Below are 26,174 nucleotides of genomic sequence, written 5' to 3' on the forward strand. Positions count from 1 at the left end.
GCCTTGTTCACACATAATGTTAACTCATAGAGTAGATTTTTTTTTTCTTTTTCTTTTTCTTTGCTGTGATGTAAAGTTATGTCTTAATGTGCAAACTAGGCCACTATTTGCCTGTTCAACAAATCAAGGAACTACAAAAATCCAGGCATAGGGTTGTTTTAAATGCATCCTGCGCAGGCCTTTGAAGAATTTTAGCTTTAAAATAATATATAACAAACAAGATCTATTATCAGATGCAGGAAAGGGAAAGAGGAAGAATTATTTTACATGATTATAGCAGGTCTAGAGCAACTCATATTAAACAAACGAACCGCAAATTCCTAGACAAGGGAAGAGGAATGAGCTGATAGAGAAACTGCTGATCATTAAACAATAGATTGGTTCTGTGCCTCTTTAAGCCATTACTTTCCTTCTTTTATGATTTCACGTTGCTTTTGTGGGGTTCTGAAGTGATTATGTTGCCAAGTTGGTATAGCAGTAGTTTTTATTACTGTTACAGTTCTGACCTCTAGTGGATGAAATGCAGTTTCCTTAGGATTGCTACCAAACATTATTTTGAAGTCTATTTATATGATTGATTCTGTACTGTGCTGTGGCCAGCACCATTTGTAAATTACTAAGGATGTACAAATCTCAAACTAAATCACACAGGAAACTGAGACTCTTGTGTTTGCTTCTCCCCTTGCTCCCTGCAATTGGAAAACTTGTAATTTTTGTTAATGCCAAACCACAGTTCATGGTCCTGGCTTTTACCCAAATTCTAGTTTATAAAATTTGCTGACTTCAGATGCAATAGAAAACAATCACCATAACTGTAACTTGAGTCTTCTATTCATGGTGTATTAGGAGACGAGAAATGTGTGAACCTAATTCTTAGACCTGTTCATACAGGTAATACTAAACAATGTTGTCTTCTTGTTTCATTCTCACCTTGTTAGTTTTTATCATAATGTTTAGACCCCTTAATAATTTTCCTGATAAAAGTAATGTTTTAATTCTGATTTGCTACATTTTTCAGTGTAAAAAGGCAAATACTTGAGAGCTTATGTGGCTTAATACATAGTTATATGTAAACTGACAAAATAGCATAATAAGCCAAATTGATTCAGATGGAAAATGTAATAAGAAAATTATTCCTGGCCTGTATCTTTAAAATAAAAATGGTGGAAAACCCAGATGATTTTTTTTCCATCTTAAAACAATAACCCTGGAAAAAACAAGCCAAAGTCTAGAAGAAGACTTGCCTATTCCTTAGTGTGTTCATTTTCCACAGGTTTTTTATCTAACTGGGAATTTCTCCATGAAATCCTTTGAAGTATCACTTTTTTTGTGTGTGTTTGTAAAACCTTGACACAATCCTAGTATTGCTAGTAATGTTTACTTAAGCAAATCCCTTACAAACTGGATTGATACCATTTTTTTGTTTCTTTCTTTCTCCTCTACACTGCAGGGTCTGAATGTAATCTTTAATGTAGCCCTGGCTCTCTTAAAGGTAAGACAGTTCTGTAATATCCTCTTATCTTTCTGTATTCACTCACTTTAGCAAGTCCACAGATGTTACTTGGTGCCATAAATGTTACTATATTGCCTGTGCACATATATCTTTGTTTATTAATTTGGTTAATTGGTTTCTGGAAAAAGTAATGGAAAATGGAATGTACTCTCTTCCAGTTTATAATAATTTCCCTTATTAGTGACCAGGAAGTAGTTCTTGTAACTCTTTTAATTTTTAATCCCAAGAAAATGCAATGAACCATTATTTTGTTAGACTCTTTCTTAATATGAATGAGTTTTGGAGGCAAAAGGCCCAAATGCTCATTATCCATGTTACTTTTCATGTAGACCTCTGTAATATTCTCCACATGAGGTTGCTTTTGAAGACAGTTCAGAAGCTTCAACTGGTCCAAAATGCATTTGCTAACTGGGGGTAGCAGATTCAGCAGTTTTTGCTTGCAGTTCTAATTCACCTTTAAAGTTGTACCCAAATATCTGTAGAATCATCTTTTCCAATGTTCCTGTACAAACTTTGAGGGAGGGTACACTGAGAGTCCCCATCCTGCAAGAAATGAATAGGATGGGGCTCAATAGAGTACCTTCTAAGTGGGGTCCCTGCTCTTTGGAACATCCTACCTCCTGTGATAAGGATGCCTTCAGTCTCCTGCCCTTCAAAAAGGCCTTGAAGATTTGTTCCACAAGGCGTATAATACAAAAACTGCTTTGATTAAATTGACTAGGTGGGATTTTTGTTATTATTGGCTTGTTCCTTGATTGTAAGTCTCCTTGAGACCTTTGAGAAAATGGACAGAGCATAAATAATTGTAAAAATACAAATAAATGAATGAATCTGTCTGTTGGTCTGTCAGTATTCATAATTATGAGAACCTATTGCAGGGTGACTTCTGCACGAGAATGTCTCATTAACTGATTTCAAAGTTGTGTCCTGCCTGGGCTAACTATCCCATATTCAACCTGTAAAAGTATTTCAAAAATAGTTCTGTAGCATGGACTTTTTCTTTTCTTGGCTCTACGCCTCTGCTGACCCAGCTAAAATTGATAAAATGCCACTGGGGCATACTGGGACTCTCTCCTATGTAAAGAGACTTCTATTCTCTTGGAAGGTGAGCAATATACTTTATTGTTAAGAAGGAACAGTGGCAACTGTAGAACAAAGAAATATGTAGTGATATTCTATCATTAGATGGATTTTAATGGAGCTGTGGCTGTGCCTGATGGGTTGATGTTGAGATTTTGTCAGGGTCCTTGACTTAGTTTCATTTTAACTCTTTGTGAATTTTAGTTTCTGTTCTTTATCTCTGTTTGCCATCCAGAGTACATTCAGTAGATGAGTGGTTATATACATTTGTTAAATAAACTAATGAATGAATGAATAAATGAAAAATTTACATGCTTTGTTTCTGGTAATTGGCATCAGCTGGATGTGGCTGGCCATAAATACACTGCAATTTTTTTTCTGGTTGACTATAACAATCCATGAAGCTTCCTTTCTACCTGTTATGGAAGGAATTTAAATTTCTTGGCACAATTTGGAACACAGTGCTATTTTAACAGCAGCAAATACTTGGCTTGCTAATGGTATGCAAGTGATAGCAATGTCTAGCAAGTGATAGAATGTGTATAACAGTATCTATCCAGCTTGTACCAATCATCTTCAGTTCTTGAATATGTCTCAAGAAAGTTGCTTCATTCGCACTGCTGGAAATCTGTGCCCACCTAAAAGCTCTGTCTAAAGCTCCTCGACAGAACAGTTTACACGCTGTGGATCCCTTTAGCAAGGGTCCTGCTCAGTTCTTTCTCACCTTCCACAGCTATAGTACCTTAGGAACACTCCTCTCTTCCGCTGTATGTTCTATTCTCCTGTTTGTTATTACCTCTTCTATATTTAAATGTTATTGTTTCATGGTTATCAACTCAATAATTCTTTGCATTTTGCATTTTTATTTCTCACAGTGGATCTTTGCTTTCAGCTGGGCATTTTTTGCCCCTAAGTGTGCTGTTATAAATATTAAGTCTTTACTAAATAGGCTGATTGTAGTCAGTCTTTATTTTTGGAACAAATGTTCAGAATGACAGATATTGCCAAGCCCTTTCACACTGCTGCAATGATGACATCCAGGACAATTTGTCTTTGGTAGTGAGGCATGATCTTGGTATGAACCCATCATTTAGGCTCAGTCTGAATGATAAGATGACCCCCATTCCCATTCTTCTCTATGCTGATGATATGGCTGTTCTTTCTATAACCCAAGTGAGTTTGTGTAGATACCCTGAAGCATTATCTTTTTATTGCCCAAGGTAACATCTTGAGATTAATTAATCAAAACAAAACAGAAAACATTATTACCACCAAAGACCATACACAATATACAATTACACAATATAAAAAGGGTATAGAAGTATAAAGCTATAATATGAAAGGCAAAGGATGATTAAAACAAAGGTACCAATATTTTTCAGGAAGCACTCCAAGTTCCTGATAAACTGGAAGATTAATGAAAGATCAATTGAGCAGGTCACAATTTTAAGTATGTAGACATTCACTTTCAATCCTCTGCTTGTTGGACCAATCAAGCAAGCTCCTTATAAGAGCCCACAAAACACCCTTTTTATTCCATCCTTACCTCTCATATTCAGTTAGAATTAGTCTGCATCTCCTTTGGAACCTATCTGAGGCTATGCTGCCACACATGGTGGTTGAAGCAAATTCTCTGGGGAACATCCTTAGTTCACCTTATATTATTAGTTAGGTTTGAATTTTCCTTAAGTAGACAAATCAGTTTTGATCTGGTTTATTGTGGCTTTTCTTCCTGGCATTAGCTGTTGTCCTCATAACTAACCTCAAGTGGAACATTTGGGACCTAGACCTTCAAACAGATAGAACCAGAATTTCCCACTTGCATTATAGTTCAATAAATATCCCTCCTCGATCCATCCCCAAATACTTTAACATTTTACATATCTCACACAGAAGATTTTTCACTTGGCCCGAATTGGAGAGTTACCTATTAGGGTGATTAGTGGCAGATATATCAACATCTCCTATGAAAACCATATCTGTATATGTTCCAATTCAGCAGTTGAGTCTATAGTACTAAATGGTGAGTAGAGCTTATAACACCAAATCTTAGAAATCTTAATTGTTCTTCTAAGTAGGAGGTTACTGTTTTCCTCCCAGGACACCAAATTTCAGCCATTTTTAAAAAAGATTGCCAAATTTCTGGCAATAGCCATGGCTTGTAGAGGTCACCTGGTACCTCTCTCACACTGTTAATTGTTTCAGGCTTTCCTGAATAATCAATTGTTACTTTATATTTGATATATTGCTATGTGTTAAGATCTGGTCTTGACCAGTAAATAAAAATAAATAAGATGGCACTTGATCTCTGCTTTTGATTCCTTGTCACTTACTCAGTACCAAATTGGGTGGACCAAAATAAAAGTTGTAAAATAATCCACCAAGTCTCGGTAGACCATACCAAAAAAGGATGAAAAAGTGACTATCAGCACCATCCAATGTTGGAGATACTTCAAGCTGCACTTCAGCTTCTCATAAAAGTGATGAATGACCCTGAGATGGAGCCTCATAGTGTGCGCAGAATGTTTCAAAATGAAGCAATTACAAATTCCAAATGACCTGTTTTTAGTACAAAACAGGTTTTAGGTAATTTGGAACTGTTTTGAGTGTGGAACAACTGTTTTCATTTTGAAACACCTGCAAAATTATCAGAACTTACTTTCAAGTTTAAAATAGCAATTTTGCTCTTGACATTGAATGTTTCAGATTCAGAATGTTTTGCACACTCCGGCTTCCAGGCTCCCTGGCTTGAATTCAGCAGAAGCTTCCTAGACTTTTCACATAGCACAACTAGATAAGAATTGTTATTGAACTGGAATGAAACCACTTTAAGCAGGTTATTGCTGTCTGTCAATGTGAGAGTGCTACAATTTAAATCCTCCTTTTTCCTGCTTTTTCTTTTCCATGGTTTAACAGACTCCTAGGTTTGCATTTTTCAGGCTTGTTACCAGGTGGCAGTTAATTATTGCCATAACTAGCATAGGAACTGCCAACAGGAATTGTATTATTTTATTGTTTTAATACATTTTATTTCTGTTGCTTTAAGTCTATTTCTGTAAGCTGTCCTGAGGCACTAGGGAATGGGCTCCATACAAATATGGTAAATAAATAAGCACAAAGATGGTTATTTTATGCCCATATTTTACATTCTATTTAAAACAGCAGCCTACTTTCATTTAAATCAGGACATCATCCCGAATTATATTTTTAATCCTTTGCTACTGAAATCACTGTGTGGAAAGGACTGTATCACAACTACTGCTTGCTCCATATTTATAATGTGTTCTTAATTTATAATGCTTGCTCATTTAAATGTTTTACATTAATCAGAAATATTTGTATAATTAATCAACTACATTTCTTTATTCAAGGAGCAGCTCTAATAAAAAATAGGTTTAAGCTGATATTAAAAAATGACAGTATTTCAGAATTAGCAGAAATAGAGCATTTTAGTCTTCTAAGAAATTCAAAAGCTGAGCTAAAAATCATAATGACTGAAAAAAAATTAAAAACTCCTCAAATCTGTGAAATATGTATTAGAAAGCTGATGTATCAGTGAGATCTTATTTAGCCCATGATCCTGTCTTCCGTTCTACATATTAAATTAGAATAGCAGAACTTGAAAAATTCTGTCACCTTCAAATATTTTTGAGCTCTGAATAGAAGTATCACAGATTAATTTCTTACGTCTTATGGCCCCAGAGTTTACAGTATTTTTCTTTGTAGGTCTTTGCCTCAAAAGATTGTGGATTTTCCTTGATTTATAGTTTTAAGCTGAATGATCTTCAATTTATTCTAGCAGATTCCCCGTGTTGGCAGGGAGTTACTCTACTATGAAAGAATAATTTTTAGCGCATCTATCAAATTAATTCCATCCCCGAAAAACTTTATGTCACAGAAATGTTCAAGGTGTTAGAGTTAGTTTAGAATGTTATAATGAGCAAGCTGCAATTTCTTAGTAGAAATTATGAAATACTTGTTCTGTGCATGTGTGTTTCAGAGAAAAGGAACATGGTTCAGGGAAAAAGTAATTTCATACACTTAAGACTCCACAGTGGTTATCATCTAAGATCACTGCAGCCCTTTTATGATCATATAACTAAACTAGGAATAGCAAACCTATGTACTTGTAGATGTCATTGAGCATTCCTGATCAGTGGCACTACTGGGAATTGTAGTTCAACAATATCTGGAAGGCCAGATTCCTCACCCCTTATATCTTAACTTGTTATTTTATAATCCTGTAATTTTGAGAGGGGACTGTTTTGAAATCTAAACACAAATTTATTTCATGCTTAGTACAGTTCCCCAATTTATTGCCCTTCAGTTGTGATGGCCTGCAACTCCTTTCATCCAAATTAGCACAGAATTAGGAGATTAGTCAGTGGCCTGGTTCATGCATAACAGTAAGCCATAATGAGGTTTGGATATGTGGATCTATGCATTATGGCTTGTACAACAAATAATTGTTAAAACATAGTCAGTTTTTTTGTCTGAACGGTTATGTATGAATGTAGTCAGCTGATAAGTGATTTTTTTCTGTAAAACCTAATTTGTATTCAGGCACTGCCTTCAGACTTTTCTCTGTGGGTAAATTCATTTTAACAAATATCTTCAGCTTCTAAAGAATGTTATGTTTGCTGTTTTATGGGAGTAAATTGCTAGGAGTCTGCTGGTAGGATATAAATGTAAGAAATAAATAAACAAAATTCTTTTTCATTAAACTCTTGATGCTCATCTAGGGTTGTATTAGAAAAAGAAACATAGTAAGGCATCTATTTGCATTAATAAGCAAGCTTGCAGCATTATTTTCTGTAAGAATGTACTTATGCTATATACGCTATCTAAGCTTGTGCCTGGCAGCCTTTTTTAAATCATTGTTTGATGAGATAGTATCTGTTTGCCCAATTTATATACTGCTTTTGTTTTTTACAGTGTGTTGGATTTATTCAGTCTGTTAGTCTTTTCAGCTAAATTGAGGTGTTGAATTCCTTATGATAATTCAGCGTTCCCCTTGGTGAATGGAATTCTTTAAAAACTGTAGGATACACCCATATATGATGACTGGTATTTCTCAGTTTGCTGGGACGAGGAGTCCAACAACATATTACTTCTTCTCATTGCCAAAAGGAGCAGGAGACAGAGGCCCTGGGTTTTGGTCTCAAGGCTTGATGCTTTTCTTGCCTTTGCTCAGGGCAGAGCTATGTCTTTCAGTTCCCCTGTTCTTGGATTTTGCTCCAAATGTGCAAAGAAATGGCCAATTAGCAAACAAAGCTTCAGACCTGCATTTTAGGAAACAAAAAGGCAGATTGCTCCTGTTGGGGAAAACAAAACAAAACTAAACAAAACCCTCCTACTGAGAAAAGGAGCCACAGTGTATTTATTCATACAGATAAAGTAAAAGTCACCCCCTTCCTGGCTGTGTACATCTATGGAAAGTAAGGAAGAGGACACAGCTTTCTGACAGGATACATGGCAGCCATAGCTGTCATAACAGTTTTTTTCAGAACCAAAGTGTCAACAGAGCCTGAAGAAGCAAACCACAACTGTGGCTTATGCACAACAGAAACAGTCTAACTCTCTTTAGTCCCTATCCTTGCCAGCACATGCTGTCATATACGTATTTCTAGATCTAGGGGGACCTGTGGATGCTGAGAAGATAATCAGGACCCTCTTAAGGAGTAAGTGAAAAGAGGCATGAAATGGTGGGCACAGGCTGATGTTTGCTTGCTTCTTCCTTTAATCCCTGACTTCTCCATCTTTTCTTTTTAACCCAATTCCATTTTAGAATACTGTAAGGATATTTGGTGTGTTATCTCTTCTGAACACCAGAGAGCAGTGCCTAACAGAGACTGGCCCTAAACTTTCTTGAATGGCTGATTAGATTAGGATACAGAGTGCATAGCTACTGTTGATCCCCCAGATGGGAACACTTAGGAGAGAATAAGGTTTCAGCATTTCTCAAATGACTGAATATGCTGAACTCTGATACAGTATTATATAATAATGAAAATGCATCTATATGACATGTGGAAGAATGCAAAACTGCTTCTGTTTGACTCTTCTTAGAGTCATTTATACAGTGAGATAGGTGGCGTATAAATTTGATAAATAAATAACATAGCAAAGAATCTGCTTCAAATTATGTTGTATTATCCATACAAATACAAATTTGTTGAGGGGTGATGAAAACAACGTTGAAATGGAAAAATGAAATGTAGACAGTATGGTAAATGGTAATTAGATTATTAATGATTGTAACTATCACCAACTTTTCCCATTTCTTTCCGCTTCTGAACTCATTATTGTGTACAGTTCTCCCACATGCACACATGCACATACAATACATACAATATCTGCAGCATTTGATGAAGTGGACTCCTGCTCACAGAACCTTATAGCCTAACACATTTCATAGTGTTTAAGTTGTCAGAAGGTTCTTTGTTTTTAACAGAGCAATGTCACTGCCCATCTGGATTTTTTTTATTGATTCTGCTATTCTTTAATAGCAGTGGATCACCTTTGGGACAGATTGACCCAAAAGGAGACAGCAATTAAAAAGCTATAGAAGAGAGAGGTCAATATTCTGGTATATGGTATCCCCTACCTTTACTTTTGTCTATAATTCCATGACACTGATAGATAAATGTTAAACAGTATTTACATTTAAGTCCTGGAATCTAGAAGAGCTAGAAATATAGTCTATTTCACAGAACCATGCTATTTTTGGGGCTTCTATTATTGTTTTTAATATTGACTGTGAGCTTTTAAGATTGTATATTCTTGTAAAACTGTCAAGAGGCCTGAGGGATTGTAGGAGGGCAGAAATATAATTAATAAAGATGTCAAGGCTTGTTTACATGATATATATATAAATAAAATTAGTGTAAATCAGGAGAAAACTGGGCAGAACCAGATTTTTTTAAAAAAAGAAATGATATAAATGAAAAATTATTTAAATAAAATAAAGTTGATTTCTGGCAGTATTCAACCAGATATTTTCAAGAATTCCTAAAGAAGTGCATGGAAGTTACAGCAAGTAGGCAACACAGTCATGTATAACATTGCCCATTTTTTTCTTTAAAATGGAAAATACTTGTTATAAACCACACACACATATGGATCATGCTTAGTACCTTCACTAAGCTCTACAAAATACTGTTTTTCTGGGTAGTTCACTTTTTGGGGAGGGGGAATAACTGCTACAGTAAATCTTTCTCCCACAAAGTTTCAGTTGTTACCACCCTCCCTAGATATCAGGTAATCTCTTATGTCCTCTGTTGTGTATACATCATCATGCAAAACTGAGAATAAAGCATTAGATGCTTATTATGAAGATTCTGTTGTGTTTGGGTTGACAGATGCATCGAAACCTCAACGCAGCCCATCAGTGACTGCTCATAGCATTAGTGAGAACTACAGATGTGCTTTATTCCAAGTTATGTTATGCTCATTTAGGTAAGGGTTCCCCCTTCCTATTTTTCATTTGTTTGATGGACTGCATGGTTTATACATTGACTCAAGTTCAGCATGGGTTGAAAGTGAATAGAGTCTAGCACCTAGTCTAGAGACAAAATCCTAAGTCGCGTGTCCATAATTTCCTGGGCAACTGGGGAATTAACTCATTTCTGAGTGTATCTGCTCTGTCAAACCAGAAGGAAGTTTTCAGAAGCCACTGAAAATGTCAGGTATTTCAATCTGAATGATAGCTAATGTAAACAAGTCAGGCAGAATCTCTGTCAAGCAGCAGAGACATCTGATCTGGCCCTAGGCACACTAAAAATTGTGATGGCAATAATAAATGGTTCATGCTAGCAAGTTCAGTCACCCTCCATGACAATTGCATAGAGTGACATGGCTACATATATACTGTCTATGAAGAATAGATTAGATTTATTGAAGGGAAAAAGTAAGTTGAAATAATTTTGCAGACAATAATTGCCAAACCCACAATGTATAAAGATAGGTCAGTGTGGGGAAAAAAAATGTGAAACAAATGTTAAATATGCCTCACGCAGATGTACATGCAAATAAGATTTCTATGTTGTCTCTAATGCACTTTCCTTCTGCGTCAAGTACAAGTTCAATTACATCCCCCATTTAATATTGCTCTAGGCTCAGAATGCTTATTTGATATGTTTAGACTAGTCCTCTTGAATTTCTGCAAATTTTCCTACACGAAGCTTTCTGTCTTGAAAAGTAGAATTAGTGCTGCACAAACAGTACAAATGCAGACTATATCATTTCACAGTTTGAGCACTCGGCTGTTCTGTTTTTCCATCTGCCTTGCATCCGTGCAGCAATCTGGGTGGGACTGACAGGTCTCCCCTCCCCATTTTCTCTATTCCATATGTCTAGGCAGGATTAAATCTTGATTTGAAAGCCTGTATCTATCAAGGCTAATATTTTGGTTGAATTTCAGTCTGGCTCTCCTAGGCAAGAGACAACAAGGTTGTCTGTGTGTTGGGCAGCTGTGGAACTAACATAGATGGAAGGCGGATTTGGAGGGGAGCTCACCATTGGCTTCTTATGACAGCATTCTCCTCTGAGACATCCTCTGCATGCTCATTCAACTACCTCCGCCTTTCCCTTCCCCTGCCTTTTCTATCACTTCATTACCGATTCACAGAGAGAGGCAGCAGCAGCAGCAGCAGCAGCAGCTGCCTAACCACGCTTGTCACGAATCAGGGATTGCAATGAGCTCATCCTTTTTTTCTTTGCAGCTTTACAACCAGCCTGGGCTTTTTGCTCTTTCTGCTTCTCCTGCTTGTACTTACACGCGCTCCCAGGCAAGCTGGGCCATTGCAGCCTTTTTTCTGCATCATTCCCTGCCATTTTCTCTTTTTTCAAGCATTTTTAGATCCAAGTCTTCAGCTTATATTTGCAGCTCTACTTTGGAATACCAGCTTCGTCTATGCTTCCTCCAAACATGTTTTCTGATTTTTTTGATACTATACCTGGTTGTTCCTATTGTGGACAATAAATGCATTGGTTTCTAAGAGACCTAAATCTGGCTCCCATAATACTATAGTGCAAAACTGTGGCTTAAGAAGACGGCATTTCTCATTCTGGATACTTGCAGTTTTTTGCTGATGGAAGAAGGGGTGTCTTGCCCAACCCCAGCTCCCAAGCTCGCACCACCCATCAGGAGGTCCCAGGATATTCACGATGAGAGAAGCAAGCTTGTGAATGAGTATGCTTGTCGAGTGCTGGAACTTCTGGGGATGGGGCATCGCCTCTTTGTACCTCGTCTTCTTGCGGTGAGATCCTTGTTTTGCAGAAATGGGTGTCTAGCAAATCTGTCGTTCTTGCCTACTGTCTGCCTGTTTCCACAGATCTATCTCATGTGGTGAGAGGGTCTTTCTTTTTTTAGATATTATAGTTGGGAAGCAATGGCACTTAGCTACCTTCCTTCTAAACCAGGCATAGGCAACGTGGTGTTCTCTTATTATTTTGGACAACTCCCATCATATTACATTACTGGTCATGCTCACTGGAACAGCTTTGTATTCTAGACCCAAATAGCTCTGCCTGTTCTAGATAGTGGGCAGGAAGAACTGGATTAGATTATTTTGTGAATCCAACATTATTCCTCTGTTCTGAACCTCTGATTTTTATTTTTTTAATGTTGCATTATGTAATTCTCAAAAGCATGAAAGATGGAAAAATGAACTGTTGATTTTAAATTAATGCCAAATTTTAAAAACCTCATGTTGCATGACTTGTTGCCATTAAAATTAAGAAATTTTATTTCTTGCCTTTCTACTAAGATACAAATGACAATTTCTTTGATGTCTTAAGCAGATCAATCATGTTTGAGGTGGACTCTAGAATAAGGATATTGGCATGAAAATAACAATACCTCTCATTAAATAATAAAAATATAATTGTAAATGAACTATGATTCTGAGATATTTATGCATATTCTTGTCCTTGATCTAGTGGTGAATATGGAGATCCTATTTGACAAGCAAAGAATGCAAGTTTGAGGGAACCAAACTTTCTCCTAAAACTCCTTTGGTGCATCTAAAATTAAATTCTTTGCACTATTCTGGCCCATCAATTTACTTAATAGATTGTCAAAATATCATCAAAACATTTTGATGCTATAGTGAATAGATATTACCCAAACCAAAAGATATAATATTTCCATTATTTTTAAAATCCCCCCCAAGGATTTATGGCACTCCAAGATTTGTCATTGTCTAATTTATAATCCATCATATCCTTAAGAATCAGGATTCATAGCAATGTATTTCATGTAGTGACTTTTAGAGCTAGATTGCAGCTGTTCTGATACTGAGTCATTGCTAAACAGAAGAGTTTTTTCTCTGTTAACCTGCCCTTAAAATGTCTAAGACTATGTTAAGCTGTAACTGTTGTTTCTAGAAAAGCAGCATATGTATGTGGCTAAAATTTAGCAGTTCAAGTACCATAACCTGTGGGTGAACCTGCCAACATCCCTATTTATTTCTATAGCTTCCCCCTGATAAATTGTATGTACTGTGGACATAACAGAGGAGTTACTAGTTATTTTTTTAATTTGGCAACCTTGTAAATCTAATAAAGGACACTCAGAAATCTTTATAAAGTATAAATCCAGATTGTGTGAGACCAAGGAACGTTTGGTTTGATATTCTATTTCCAGTAGGTGTCTATAGAACATGCTGTGGGTGGCTTTTATTTGCTGCAATTTGTCACCAGTATCTCATATTTAGCTATATCAGAGGTGTGCTGTCTTTGGAGATGGTAATTCCATTTAACTGTCATGAATAATAACTGGAAAGACAATATATCTATTTTTTTAATAGCTACCAACCTTCACCTCAGCTTAGTTTAGGGAGTTAAATTGTGTTGTGTGCAGAAATATATTCTGTTTCCATAACATTTTAATATCTGAAGAGATTGTTAATCAATTTAATAGCATTACCTCATATACTACACTTTCTAGTCATCATTCATAATTTTTATGTATTGGTCCTGTTTCATCTTTTGCTTGTGTTTTTTTTTAATGACATTATTTTCTAGGTTTTCTGTCTTCATCATTTAAAATTTTCTACACTGTTTCACTGTCATCTTTTCTAGATGAGTGACCAGAGCTGTATGCAGCCACATGTGTGGATTTATATAACATGACTATATTTAGCATTTTGTTTTATTTTTTACTCCTTTTCTTAACAGTCCCAATCCATGGTTTTGCTTTTTCCACTCCTTCACTCCCATTATTTGGGTTTTCAGTATCTTATCCTATATCATACAATTATTGCTATGTATCTCCAATCATTATCATAACTGTCCAGTGTATGTAATTTTCTCCTGCCTGTACTCCTTCACATTTACCTCATCTTGTCATTTTTTTCATCCATCTCACTAATCACACCCAATCCAAATCATTTGAAATAAATTAACAAGATCAGTTAGTCTCAATACAAGAGAACCAGTTCAGTATAATGATTAAGGTGTAGGAGCACAAAGGCCAGGTTCTAGTCTACCATCAAGCCTGAAAGCTCACTGAGTGAATTTGGGCCAGTCACTCTACCTTAAAGGGTCGTTGCAGGGGTGATAGGAGGAAAGAGCATTGTGTGCACTGCATTGAAGCTCCTGGATGAAAGGCAGGATATAAATCAACTAACTAAATCCAAAAGGAACTAGTTACTTCTCTAACTTATGTAAATTATTAGCTGATTCCTATCATATATTTCTTTTTAGCAATTTAATTTTGTTTCTTGTCCTCTTAGTAACTACAATTTTGTAGAAGATATAGACCCCCCAAAAATAGTTCCACATATGTAAAATCTACTAGAAAATACATAGTCTACCAGATAATCCCACGAATCTGTCTGTTGACACTTTCAAAGAAGGTTTTATAGACTGTATAAAAATAGTTATTGGGTTTCAACAGAACTTAAAACTAGCTTAATACTTTTAACTTTGAAGCAGTGCAACCAAATGCAGATAAAACCAGCTTTCTCTGATTTTTCTGATACTGTTATCTTTATTACTAGGGGCATAAACAAAATGTAAAATATTTTTGTTTTGAATCTGGAACAAACTATTGTGTTCCCAAAGTTCTGCCAAACCATCTCAGATTACTGAGGTTTGGCAGAAATAAATCCTGGAGGGATTCTACAGGAAATTTACTAGGTGTGTTGGACAAGTCTGGGGTGCTTCACCAAACTTCCTAATTTCTTTTGCATGATCTCTGTAGTATCTATCCTCTCATCACTTTTCTTCCCAGTCTCCTCAGATTCACCAATATATTAGCTTCTACACCTGTTTCTTACTTCAGGGGTCTCAGGAATAAGGAACAGGCTCCTAACATGGTATATTATACTGGTACCTCCTAATCTTCCCATCACATTTTCTTCTCCACTGCCCTGCCTCCCCTCAGCTACTATAGCTGATGTCCTTGTGTGACACATCTCACTGGCATTCCTACCTCTAATCTTCTCAATCCCTTCCCTCCCCTCTCTCCGCTATATCCCCTCAGCTGCCACTGCTACCATGATGTCTACATATCCACCACCAGAGAAAGCCTTGGCTTTTTCCCACTTACTCTTCCCCAACCATTTCTGCCTTAAAACAACTACATTTTGGTCTATATCTGGGACAAAACAGTTGCTATCATGTACACATCAAAACATCTGGTAGCACTTTTTCAAACTAGCACATTTTATTAAAAGGCGTAAGCTTTCATGAGCTACAATTTTCACCAGACATTAGTTTAGCCATTTCATGCACTTGATGAAGCTCACAAAAATTTATGTCTTTTAATAAAATGTGTTAATCTGAAAAGGTGATGTCAGACTCTTTCTGATTTTTAGCTACCGTAGACTAACAACAGCTGTCCTCCTACAAGATGAAAATATCTGAAATGCAGAGTTTAGTTTGATCACAGACTACCCAAAGCCAGACATTCAAGTAGTCTGTTTAATCCTGTTCAACCACTTTATCCATTTCCTTCTAGTTCTCAGAATTTCCAAGCATAATTGTTTTGTATAGTCTATTACCAGTTTGCATCAGAAACTCAAAAGTATCTGAGTTTCTGCTTGCTGATTACCGCTTCAGGGTTAGGACATTTCGATAGTTCTTGTGCAAGACAGACCTAAAAATATTTACTCCAGGACAGATTGTTAGGTTTTTCTTGCAAGTGGTGTCTTCCAAATCTTGAAGGCATCTATTTTTCTTTCTTTCATTCTTTCTCCATGTCCAGTTTTCACAGACACATATTACCATTGGAAAATGCATCTGCTTTCCCTATCCTGATCATGAAAGATAAGAATTTCTTATCTGTCATGACCTTTTCTAAGTTTGTGATTGCTTTTCTCTGTAGGATTAATAATGTCTTTACTTTTCTAGCACATTGTCTATCATGCCTATTTTGAGCTAAAGAAAATTTTCACTGCTTCACCATCAGCTGCAAGGTGGTTGACATCACCTTTTTCTTCTTTGTTCACTTTCTTTATAAGGAATATCTGCATATTTAAAACCGTTAATGTTGTAATATATTTTGATTTCAGCTATAATCTCTTCTAATTTTGCCATTCCTTTAAAGTATGGGACTAACGCATTCAGTTGTTCCAAATTTAGTTGGTGCAGTAACTTCTTGTTCATGGTAAAGGTTGCTCAGAAGAATACTCTGATATCCAGCATCACAGGGTCTGGGATGGTACAGACTCAAACAGCATAGAGATCTGTTCCTTGTAGAAACACCTTCCCCCTTTTTTTAACAGTGCACAAGATGCAACAATAAAGCACTTTACTGTTGCAGATACTCCACTGTGGTGTGTTACAGTTAACAGATGTTTTCCTGTTTCACCCTTCTGGTTGTCAGTGACATTTGCTTTCAAATTTCTCTTTTAGCTAGATTTAACTAGATTCTAAAGAACTTTCAAATCAATTCTGCTAATCTATAGCAGTGTTGGTTTGACCTTGGCTGATTTCCAAGGCAGTGTGGGGAAGTAGACTTTTAATCCACTTTATGCTTTAACTTCCCTTTGCAAGCAGCTTTTGCCATTCCTGGGATTCTGGTGAAGGGCTAACCTTCCTCTATGAGACTTCTTGTCCTTTGCAGCATATAACTGTGGGGAGAGGGGAGGCATTGGGGGAAAAGAATTTCTGAGGCTGTTTGATGCTTATCCCTGCTCAGAGCCCTACTTGCTGTAGCCATGGCTGGGGTTGGATTCTGCTTTGTTATTGGCCCCATGCTGGGGTTGGTGCTTGCCTCAGATGGGCTTCCTGGTTGATTAGCTAGGTTGTTGGTGGGTATCAAACTGCTTGGCTCCTCCATAGTTAAGCTTCTTTGCCCCAGTTAGGACTTCTTTGGCATCTGCTGGGGCTTGATGCTACTGCTGATTAGAGGTGATGTAGCCACCCTGACTGGGGTGTTGCTACTGCCTCCGCCAGGCTTAGCTCAGTTTCCATCCAGCTTCTCTCTTCCACCCTGGTCTGGTGTAATGGTGCCACTGATGGTGCCACTTGTTCACTAAATTCTCTTTGCAACTAGCCAAACTGCTAGGTGAAAAAAACACTGCTCCTCACTGTTGCTGCTCCCCTCACTCCTCATGCCCTGACTCTGACCACTGACCTAGGATTTCCCAAAGGTTCTACTACCAGCCAGCCTTATGGCAGAAGCTTCCTTTGGACCAGGTTCCTCCTTACTGGGCAACCTGCCATGCAAAACCTTCTGGCTGACTGCCTGGATCCCTTGCCAACCTTTGCAGCCAACCTGCCAGCTGAATTCACTGGGACTACTCTTGCTTTTCCTGACTATTTCTGTGCTGGCCAATCCACCAACTGAACTCTTGTCCCTGTAGTTTTCTAGCCCTGCACATGCTTCCTTCTTTCCAAATCTTTGGTCTCTTCACCCTGGACCCTGAAACTCTAGAGCTCTTCCACATCTTTAGTGTCCTGGAACACTCATGAATGGACCAAGCTTCTGGCATCCTTCTCTCTGCCCACTTATCCATTTCCAGCTAGCAAGCCTGCCTTTCAAGTCCCTCTCCCCTTTGAATGCACATTCAAGTTAAGATATATGTGTGTGGCACAGGTGGAACGAGGGAACCATCCTGTCATAACTGGCATACCCTTTAGTTTTAATATATTCCACATTCTATCATGATCTCACAATCAGAGGTCTTGCTGTAATCAATAAAGCAAAGATAAAATTCTTTCATAAATTCCCTTGCTCTCCATTATCCATCTATAGCTATTGAACCTCATGCCCCTCTGCCTTAAAATCTGACTGATTATTTTTGGTTTCTGTCTCTCTGCATAACTATGTTTTCATTTGTAAGATCTTAAACAGAGATTTTCCTTGTTTGCCTGAGGAATTATTGCAAATGTTTGATAATTTATATTTTCTCTTGTATCTCTTTTCATTGGTATATAACTGTACACCAGTCTTTGAAAATTCTAGGCCACACAATCTTGTTTCATATATGTTGGCATAGAGTTGTTAGCACATTAGTGCCCCTTTTCATGCAGCTTTAAACAGTTTAACAAATATTTCAGGTACTCTGTTGTATTTCATCTGGTCTATTGTTATTATAACTCACTTTCTAATGGAATTGGTTCCTGAATATATGTTGTCTCGGCAAATGTTTCTGTCATTCTATAATTTTGTTTGTAAAGGGTTTTAGAATAGTCTTTCCATCTTCTTTAACCTCATTTGCTTCTATTAGATCTCTTCCATGATTACACTTGAGTAGCCCTACCTTAGGTGTAAATTTTCCTCTGATCTTCTTAAACATGCCTTTCATTTTTCTTTCATTATTATCCTCAGTTTGTTGACATTTTTAATTAATGTATTTTTCCATGTCTACTCTTGCTTGATGTTGGAAGTCTGGCTTCAATTATTATTTATCCTTGTTGCCCAAGACTTTTATCTTCCCCTGGTCTTTTGTTGGCTAGCATGATAATTTGTTCCAACAGCTACTTGGAGATGTTCCTCTTTGATACTTTGGGAATTTTTTTTCTAGTTCAATTTTTAGTGTCTCTTTCCTATTCCTACAGCTTCTCAGATTCCTTTTTGCATAAGTTAAGTGCACTGAATCATTTCCTTACTAGGGAAATGCACTACTTTGGATTTTGTTTTTAAAAAAGGGTGATATGGAACTTGTGTGAGTGCACACCCACACAGTCCTTAAATGTTCTCCGTTTTCTCTTTCCCATTATGTAATCAATTTGCTTCTGTTGTCCATCCAGTGATGATGTCTGTTTGCAGAATCTGCATTTATGTTGCTTGAAAACAGGTGGTGGCATTAAAGAATTCAGTTCACAAAGCTTTGTTGATCTATCTCCTGCATTGTGATGCTTACCCAACTCAAATCTTCCTATAATTTCAGGTTCCTCACATTTCCAGCTTTAGCATTCCAATGACTCATTAGTAGCACCATGTACTTTCTTGACTTTGATTTATCATCTCTTACAATTTGCCACATCCTTCCTTAGTGTCTCCACCATTACATCTATAGTATCTGTATACAGTTATGTAACAATGAAGTTATTGGATATCCACTGGACATGTCATTTATTGGGATATAGCCAAATACATATTTAGCAAGGTTGTTTTTGAACATTATCAATACTCCATTCCTTTGCATGGCTTCATGCCCTTAATCATCTGATTTAAAGTGAACATTTAAAAAAATATCCCAGAAGAAAGCAGTCACAAATCATTTCATTACTCTGCCAAGAAAACTACATACAGTAGATGTGACCATGTAAGTCACCAGTTGAGCTCAATTTGAAGGCACCTTATTTATGTTAATCCCCCTAAGTTTATTTATCCCTAAATCATCCACTTTAGTATGCATATTTCCTGTTTTCACTATTTCTAGTTTTTCTTGGTTCGTGCTTCTCCCATTCTGTGCTCTAGTTGTTTGTGTTTGTAAAACTCTTCTTCCAATGCTGGTACCATTAGTGACCATACTTCCTTGTGGCTTTGATAATTTCCATGTTCTTCTCCAGTAATTATAGGAGTTCCTTTGGACCTGGAGATCTCATTTTCTGGCACCCTTATCCATACAGTTCTTTTGCAACAATACAGAAGAGGCTTGCCACTGCCTTTTTCTGGTATTGATTTGAGTTCCTTTTTCTAGTTGGATCGGCTTCCCTCATATCTGCAGAGTCCCATCTTCCCCTCTTTTTTGACTAACTGGCCAGGGGATCTCTATTGGAAACTTGCAGTGCTGCTGGCTTCATTCTTAAGTTCACTGAAGCTACTGATATCTCATAATATCAAGATGATATTCCACCAGAGAAGGGTTTCCTTCATATTCCTGTCAACATTCAGTTTGAAAGCCTTAATATATGAGTTGCTTTCTCCCTCTACTTCTCATTAGGAAAGCCAAAATTTATCATTGTGTGCTAAAATCTCTCCTGAATATTTGACTGCATTTATAGCCTTCCTGTCTGGTAAGTTGTACACACAGACAAATATACCTAAATGTATGTGTGTGGGCATATACACAAACCATATGTACACATAAAATAAAGAACTATAATTCTCACATGTGTATAAAAGAGAATTCCAGTTGCAATATACCAAACAAATGTAATGTATCACTGGGAAATTGGCTCAGGAACAAGGAGAAGGTGGAGGGCCATAGGCCCTGTCTCTTCTTTACATCTTTTAAGCAGCTGACCTCAGTTAAACCCAGTAAAAATGTCCTATCCCTCTTTGTTTTTGCGACAGTGAAAATGAGAATGTGAGAACAATTTGGTGAGTTCACATTTAAATAAGTATGCAAACAAATATCCCTTTCCAAATGTTGTGATGCAGTTTACCAGTTTAAAATGTGAACATGTATATTACTCAAATGCATATGAAATATATGATTTATAAAAATCATGTTGAGAAAATTATGTGTGTACACACACATTTATATAATTAAAATGTATGTATATACTATGGGAAATATGGATGAGTGTGCATTTTTTGCATCTATCCTGAAGTGAGAATATTGATGAATTTCTGCTTTCTTACTCTAGAAGTACTAACTCTGCTCAGGGGAATTATCATGAGAGCAAATTTATTTTGTTTAATCATTACTATAAAAAAGTGAGCAACACACCCATATTCCAAGTTGGTCATCATCTGTGGTTTTGTATATTAATTTTGGTATGTTGGCTGTAACTAGGGTTTATGTGTTTACAAATGGGTGTTTTTGTTATATTGCGTACCTTTGCACATGGTAAACCTCTGTTAACCGTGGAGACAATTGCTTCATTGCTCTGTCATTTCTGAAGCTTTACAGAACTGTATATCACAATGGTACGCAGCTCTTCTGAGATCTGAGAAACAAAAGCTATCAGCATGATTTTAACATTACTGGCTTTCTTTATAAATGTCTATCTTAGTAGGTTGTGGCAATTTTTCTTTAAGTAGAGAAGAATAAAGATACCAACTGTTAAATTATTACCTTACACTGACTCTAATTTTCTTATTTTTAGAAAACAGGGTTATCCAGTTTTCCATCCCACTGATTGGATTTATACTTATATAAATGCTATATCTTATGAAATAGAGCAGAGCTGCCTTGATTTCCTGCTCTGCTCACACCTGTTCTCCAATAAATTTCATTGCAGACTTCCAAAGAGGATCTTCTGCAAGCTGATTTCGAAGGGGCTTTAAAGTTCTTTAGGGTACAGCTGCCTAAAAGGTACAGAGCTGAAGAAAATGCTAGAAGGCTTATGGAACAGGCCTGCAATGTCAAGGTAAGAGTGATCATCTCTGAAAATAAAGTAATGCTAATTTAAAGACAGTCAACTTGAGAAATTAGTAACTGAACAAAGGAAATCATGGTCAAGTTTTTGTTTTTAAATAAAATCGAACATTTCAACCTTAACCCCCCCCCCCAAATTATCACCAGAACATCATTTACCACCCAGTCTCGTTAGATTAAGAAACTAATTTATAGAAAACCTGGTTCTTTTTTCTGGTCCTCACACAGAGATCCACATCAGAGTTTTCTAGTTCTTGAACAGACTGTTTTCGCAGTGTGTGCTAGACCCAGTGTGCAAGCTCCAGCAGCAGAATTCTTCTTCTCTGTAAGGGTTTTCTTGGAGGTAAGAAAGGCCTCTGGAAAAATCAGTCTGTTTGGTTCTTCTCAGTAGAGCCTTGAGTCTGTTGCTATTTGCACGCTATTCTGTAAGTACCACAACTGCCAGAAGCTTTGTCTGCTATGCCATGATGAAGGTTGCTTTTAGAGAATGACCTATATAACCAAAAGTTTATCGAACAGCATGCCATAGTCATATGTCTTGGCTTCAGCACTCCTCTGGAGGAGAGTGCTCCTAATAGCTATTCCAGGTTTATGAAATACACACTACAGTATGTACCATTCCAAATTTTGGCAAAATTGACTGTGGCCCCATGTAGCTTTTTAGTATGTCAGTACCAATGGCATCAGCTCTGACCAGATAACAGAACCAGACTACTTTTCAAACTATGGAAGGATAAGCCAAAAAAAATCATTCTACTCAAAATCTTCAGATTCATTGTCAAGTGAGAAGAAGAAGGAAAAAAAGAAGAACTCTTAGCATCCTTCACCTTCCTCACTACTATCACCATATGCTCAAAACTCTCCTCCATCTAGAAGAGAATATATGTAGGTCGGGATTGAACAGTGGAGTTCTTGGTGCTCTCTGAGCTTGGTTGTTTGCTTGCAGATATTTCATTACCCACCTAAGTAACATCATCAGTGCTAGTGAGTGTGGGGTTTGCTCCCTGTTCATATACAGTAGCTTGTCCTGCTAGTGTTGATGGGGGTGTTGGTTTTCTCCTTGGTAGTTCCTTGATGAGGATATTGTGTGGTGTTAATCCTTGCTTCTCTGGGTGTTGGCTGCTAGAGGGGATGCATTCTGGTCTTTTTTGTTTGTTTGTTTGTTAGCTTTTTGTTGTCTCTTTTGAATGATGGTTTATTTTTATGTGTCTATTGATGGCTGATTTGTCAGAATGTCAGTCTTCCAGGAATTCCCTAGTGTTTTTGGATTTGGCTTGGTTTAGAATGCTCACAGTTTCCCAGTTGAAACTGTGGTTGAGTCTGTCCATGTATTGTGAGATTAAGGAGTTTTCATTGTGTCTTCTGACTGCTAGTTGGTGTTCATGAATGCGCTCTGCTAGTCTTCTGTCCTATATAGTGGCTGTTACAGTCCTTACACTGCATGTTGTATATGACTCCTGTTTTTTCTTCTTGGGCTACTGAGTCTTTTGGTTTACTTAAGACGCTTGGAGGGCTTTAGTTGGTTTGTGTGCTACAGTGATGCTGTATGGTTGTAATAGTCTGTTGGTTGTTTCTGAGATGTTTTTGATGTATGGTAGTGCTAACCTTTTCATAACTTGTGTTGGTTGTGCTGTGGTGGGTTGAATGGTCAGACACTTTTTGATAAAGTTGCGTGGGTATCCATTTTGTTAGATGTTGTTGTATAGGTGGTCTGTTTCCTTTTTCTGGTGTTCCGGGCTTCTGCAGTGCATTTGTGCTCGTCTGAAAAATGTTCTTATGTAGCATCTCTTGCAGGAGGTTGGGTTGTTACTGATATTTGAAAAGTGGTAGTGAAAAAATCTTCAAATGCAAAGCAGTATCTTCAGAACTTTACCTCTATGTAAATCCTTTGCATGGCAGAAAAACCAAGATACATAAGAAAGTGCTCCAGGAAAATGCATAGATGTTGTTTTGATGGTTCCTAAGCAAGAGATAGCTATGTAGTAACAAATTTAGCAGCTTTTCAGGAGAAACTTTGATACTGTGGGGGCATCTTTTAATGGTAATGTGGAGAAATGTTTTGGAGTCAGAAAAATTGGCATACTCCAAAAGTCTTACTTGAGAAAGCATGAATATGGCAAACTGTTACTGTTCTTAACGCACATCGATCTAGTTCCTTGGGAGTTTGGCAAAATAACAATCAGCCTCTTCTGAAGTCAGGAAAAATATGGGCAATGAAAGGCCATCTCTTTGTTTCTTAAAATGCTATTGGCTTAAATCCTTAGTTACTCATCTGTTTATACAGAAATAGGAGAGAATTGCTACCAACTTCTCTACCCAGTTGCAACTGCTAGTCTTTTTACCCTCAAGCCCTAGAACCACAATTTCAGGAATTTCTGATAAAAAAAGAAGGATCACAAGAGTCTCATTCTGTGAAAATAAAATGAATAAATAAAATTTGTTCTGTTCAGAAAAGGAAAATTTAGATCTGGTCTGTTTTTTGTGGCTTTGATAGCTTGTTTGTCACTGAGCAATAGAATGTCTGAAGAGCGCCATTTTACAGTTTATAGAAAATGCACATTTTAGGATCTTCTAAAGTATATTGCAGAAAACACAGTAACGTCATTTGTTATTTCTTCAAATAACGTATCTTCACATACAGATTGCATAAATGATGCAGTCATACTTTATGAGAAATATGTTTGTTTTTGTTTTATGGACCACAGTAGCAATTCTTTCTGCTCTTGCCTCAGTGGTGTGAGATGTGTGTGTGAAAAGTATTTTTAGTGCTGTATACATTGTAGGGGCCCTTTCACCAGAATTATTATTTAGTTAATTTTTATTTAATTATTAATTAAATTAATTATGATAATCAAGGATCATTTATTATGATGTTGACACAAACTCAGGGAAACATCCATAATGTTTCTGTGTTTTTTGAATTACCTATCTGTAGTTCAGTACTCTAGAAGTTATTTGCTGAATTCTGTATCATGGTGTATCAGAATAGTGAAGAATTCTGACACACTCTGAGCAAGCAACATGCTGATGCATAAATTTTGATCACTTCTTCTTAGCTCTGCCAGACAACAGGAACAGCTAAAGAACAATAATGAACAGAAGCTTCTGCGATTACTTCTTTACAATGCTAGGCTGGATCTCTTTTGGTTAGCTATCTAACAGACTAGAGTCCTAATGAAAACCCGTGGTTTGTTCTTGTCTTCCAATTTCTGGCTTGTTTGAAAAAGGAACCAAGTAGTTCGTTCATAGCTAGAATTTTTCATAATAATATGCAAATATGGCCACTAGCTGCTACTTTATTTTTCACACCACACAATAATTTTTACCAATAAATTGCATACCTAGGATTCTTTGGTGGATTGCAAAGGATCATGTAAACATTTCCAGTTGACACACTTCTTGCAACTACACAAAATACCTGGAAGCAGACACAAGCAGACATATTTGTGATCAGTAAGTTTATTGTAAGAAAGATAATGAAGCCTTCATGAAAGAATTCCAACTACTGTGTATCAAATGCAAGCCCTATTTCTAGTAAAATCAAGATTTAAAGTCTTGCAATTTTTCTCCTGCTTGCACAGTGCAACAGGCTTGAAACAACTCTCTTTTTGGCAGGAGGGATAGTTTCCACTTGTTCCTTGTTTTGGTAAGCATTAGTCTGGTTTTAGGCTGCTTGTTTCTGACTTGGTGACAACTGGATCTTATACCAGAACATCCCCAGTTTAACAGACCACAGGTAGTCCTCGTTTATTTATTTATTTATTTATTAAACTTGTCCCCACCCATCTCCCCCCAGTGGGGGACTCTGGGCAGCTCACAACATATTAAAACAATAAATAGATATACAATTAAAATTTATAACAGCACACATTTACAAAAATAAAAGGAAAAAAATCCAGGAGGCCGATGGTTCAAGGCAGCAATACCAGGCCTCTAGGGGGCTAGCCAACCCCATATTTGATGACCTCCTTCCCCACCCCAGGCCAGATGGCAGAGCCAGGTCTTCAAGTCCCTCCAAAAGGCCGGGAGTGAGTGGGCCTGTCTCACCTCCGCGGGCAAGATGTTCCAAAGGGCAGGGGCTACAGCAGAGAAGGCCCGCCTTCTGGACCCTGCTAGTCGGAGTTCTTTTGCTGAGGGGGTCCTGAGCGTACCTTCTCTGTGTGATTGGGTGGGACAGGTTGAAGTCATAGGGGAGAGGTGGTCCCTCAGGTAACCTGGCCCCATGCCATGTAGGGCTTTAAAGGTGATAACCAACACCTTGAATTGGAGCTGGAAGCAAACCGGTACCCAATGTAGCTCATGGAGCAATGGTGTTATATGGGTCCTTCTTTGGACCCCAAAAATAGCTCACGCGGCTGCGTTCTGGACCAGCTGAAGCTTCCGGATACTCTTCAAGGGTAGCCCCATGTAGAGCGCATTGCAGTAGTCTAATGCCCACAATTATGACCTTCACAGCATCTCTTTCTCAGTCATGTGTTTTCCATTACAATCAATTAATATTCATTGTCCTTTGCCTGGCCCGTTTTTTTTTTCCTCCCCTCCTCCATGCAGGGCAGAGAGATTGCCTAAACAAGCAATCTGTTCCTGAGCTGCTTTTCTCTGCAGCACAGCGCATCCCTAAAAAGTGCTAACTGCAAGTTAACAAGCTCAGTTGTGTGACCTTAATTAGCCAGCTAGCAGCTGCTTGTACCTGACAAGACTTTAATCACTTTCACACCTTCAGCTTTTGTTTACATCCTAAGTGGCTCCAGCATGCTAGACACACAGCCAGCGCTAGCGCATTCCTTTCAATGTGTATTCCCCATTGTGTGCCTGCTTACTCTCTTGTAATCCCTTCCTCTCCAATGAATGTA

The 26,174-nt window shown here is 37.4% G+C and overlaps 1 protein-coding gene across 5 annotated transcripts in view; it reads left to right on the forward strand.

Moving 5' to 3' along the window:
• RABGAP1L (RAB GTPase activating protein 1 like) overlaps positions 1–26,174 on the forward strand; it is a 180,420-nt gene that overhangs the window by 106,444 nt on the left and 47,802 nt on the right. For all 5 annotated transcript variants that reach the window (XM_088154011.1, XM_088154009.1, XM_088154010.1 and 2 more), the window contains 2 exons: positions 1,451–1,492; positions 21,185–21,313. In XM_088154011.1, the coding sequence (XP_088010137.1) occupies positions 1,451–1,492; positions 21,185–21,313 (171 nt within the window). The remainder of the gene's footprint in view (positions 1–1,450; positions 1,493–21,184; positions 21,314–26,174) is intronic.

The sequence above is a fragment of the Python bivittatus genome, unplaced genomic scaffold (assembly GCF_059951505.1).
Source record: "Python bivittatus isolate LINGU-HERP-01145 unplaced genomic scaffold, Pbiv_v1 ctg000700_np1212, whole genome shotgun sequence".
Classification (NCBI taxonomy): domain Eukaryota; kingdom Metazoa; phylum Chordata; class Lepidosauria; order Squamata; family Pythonidae; genus Python; species Python bivittatus.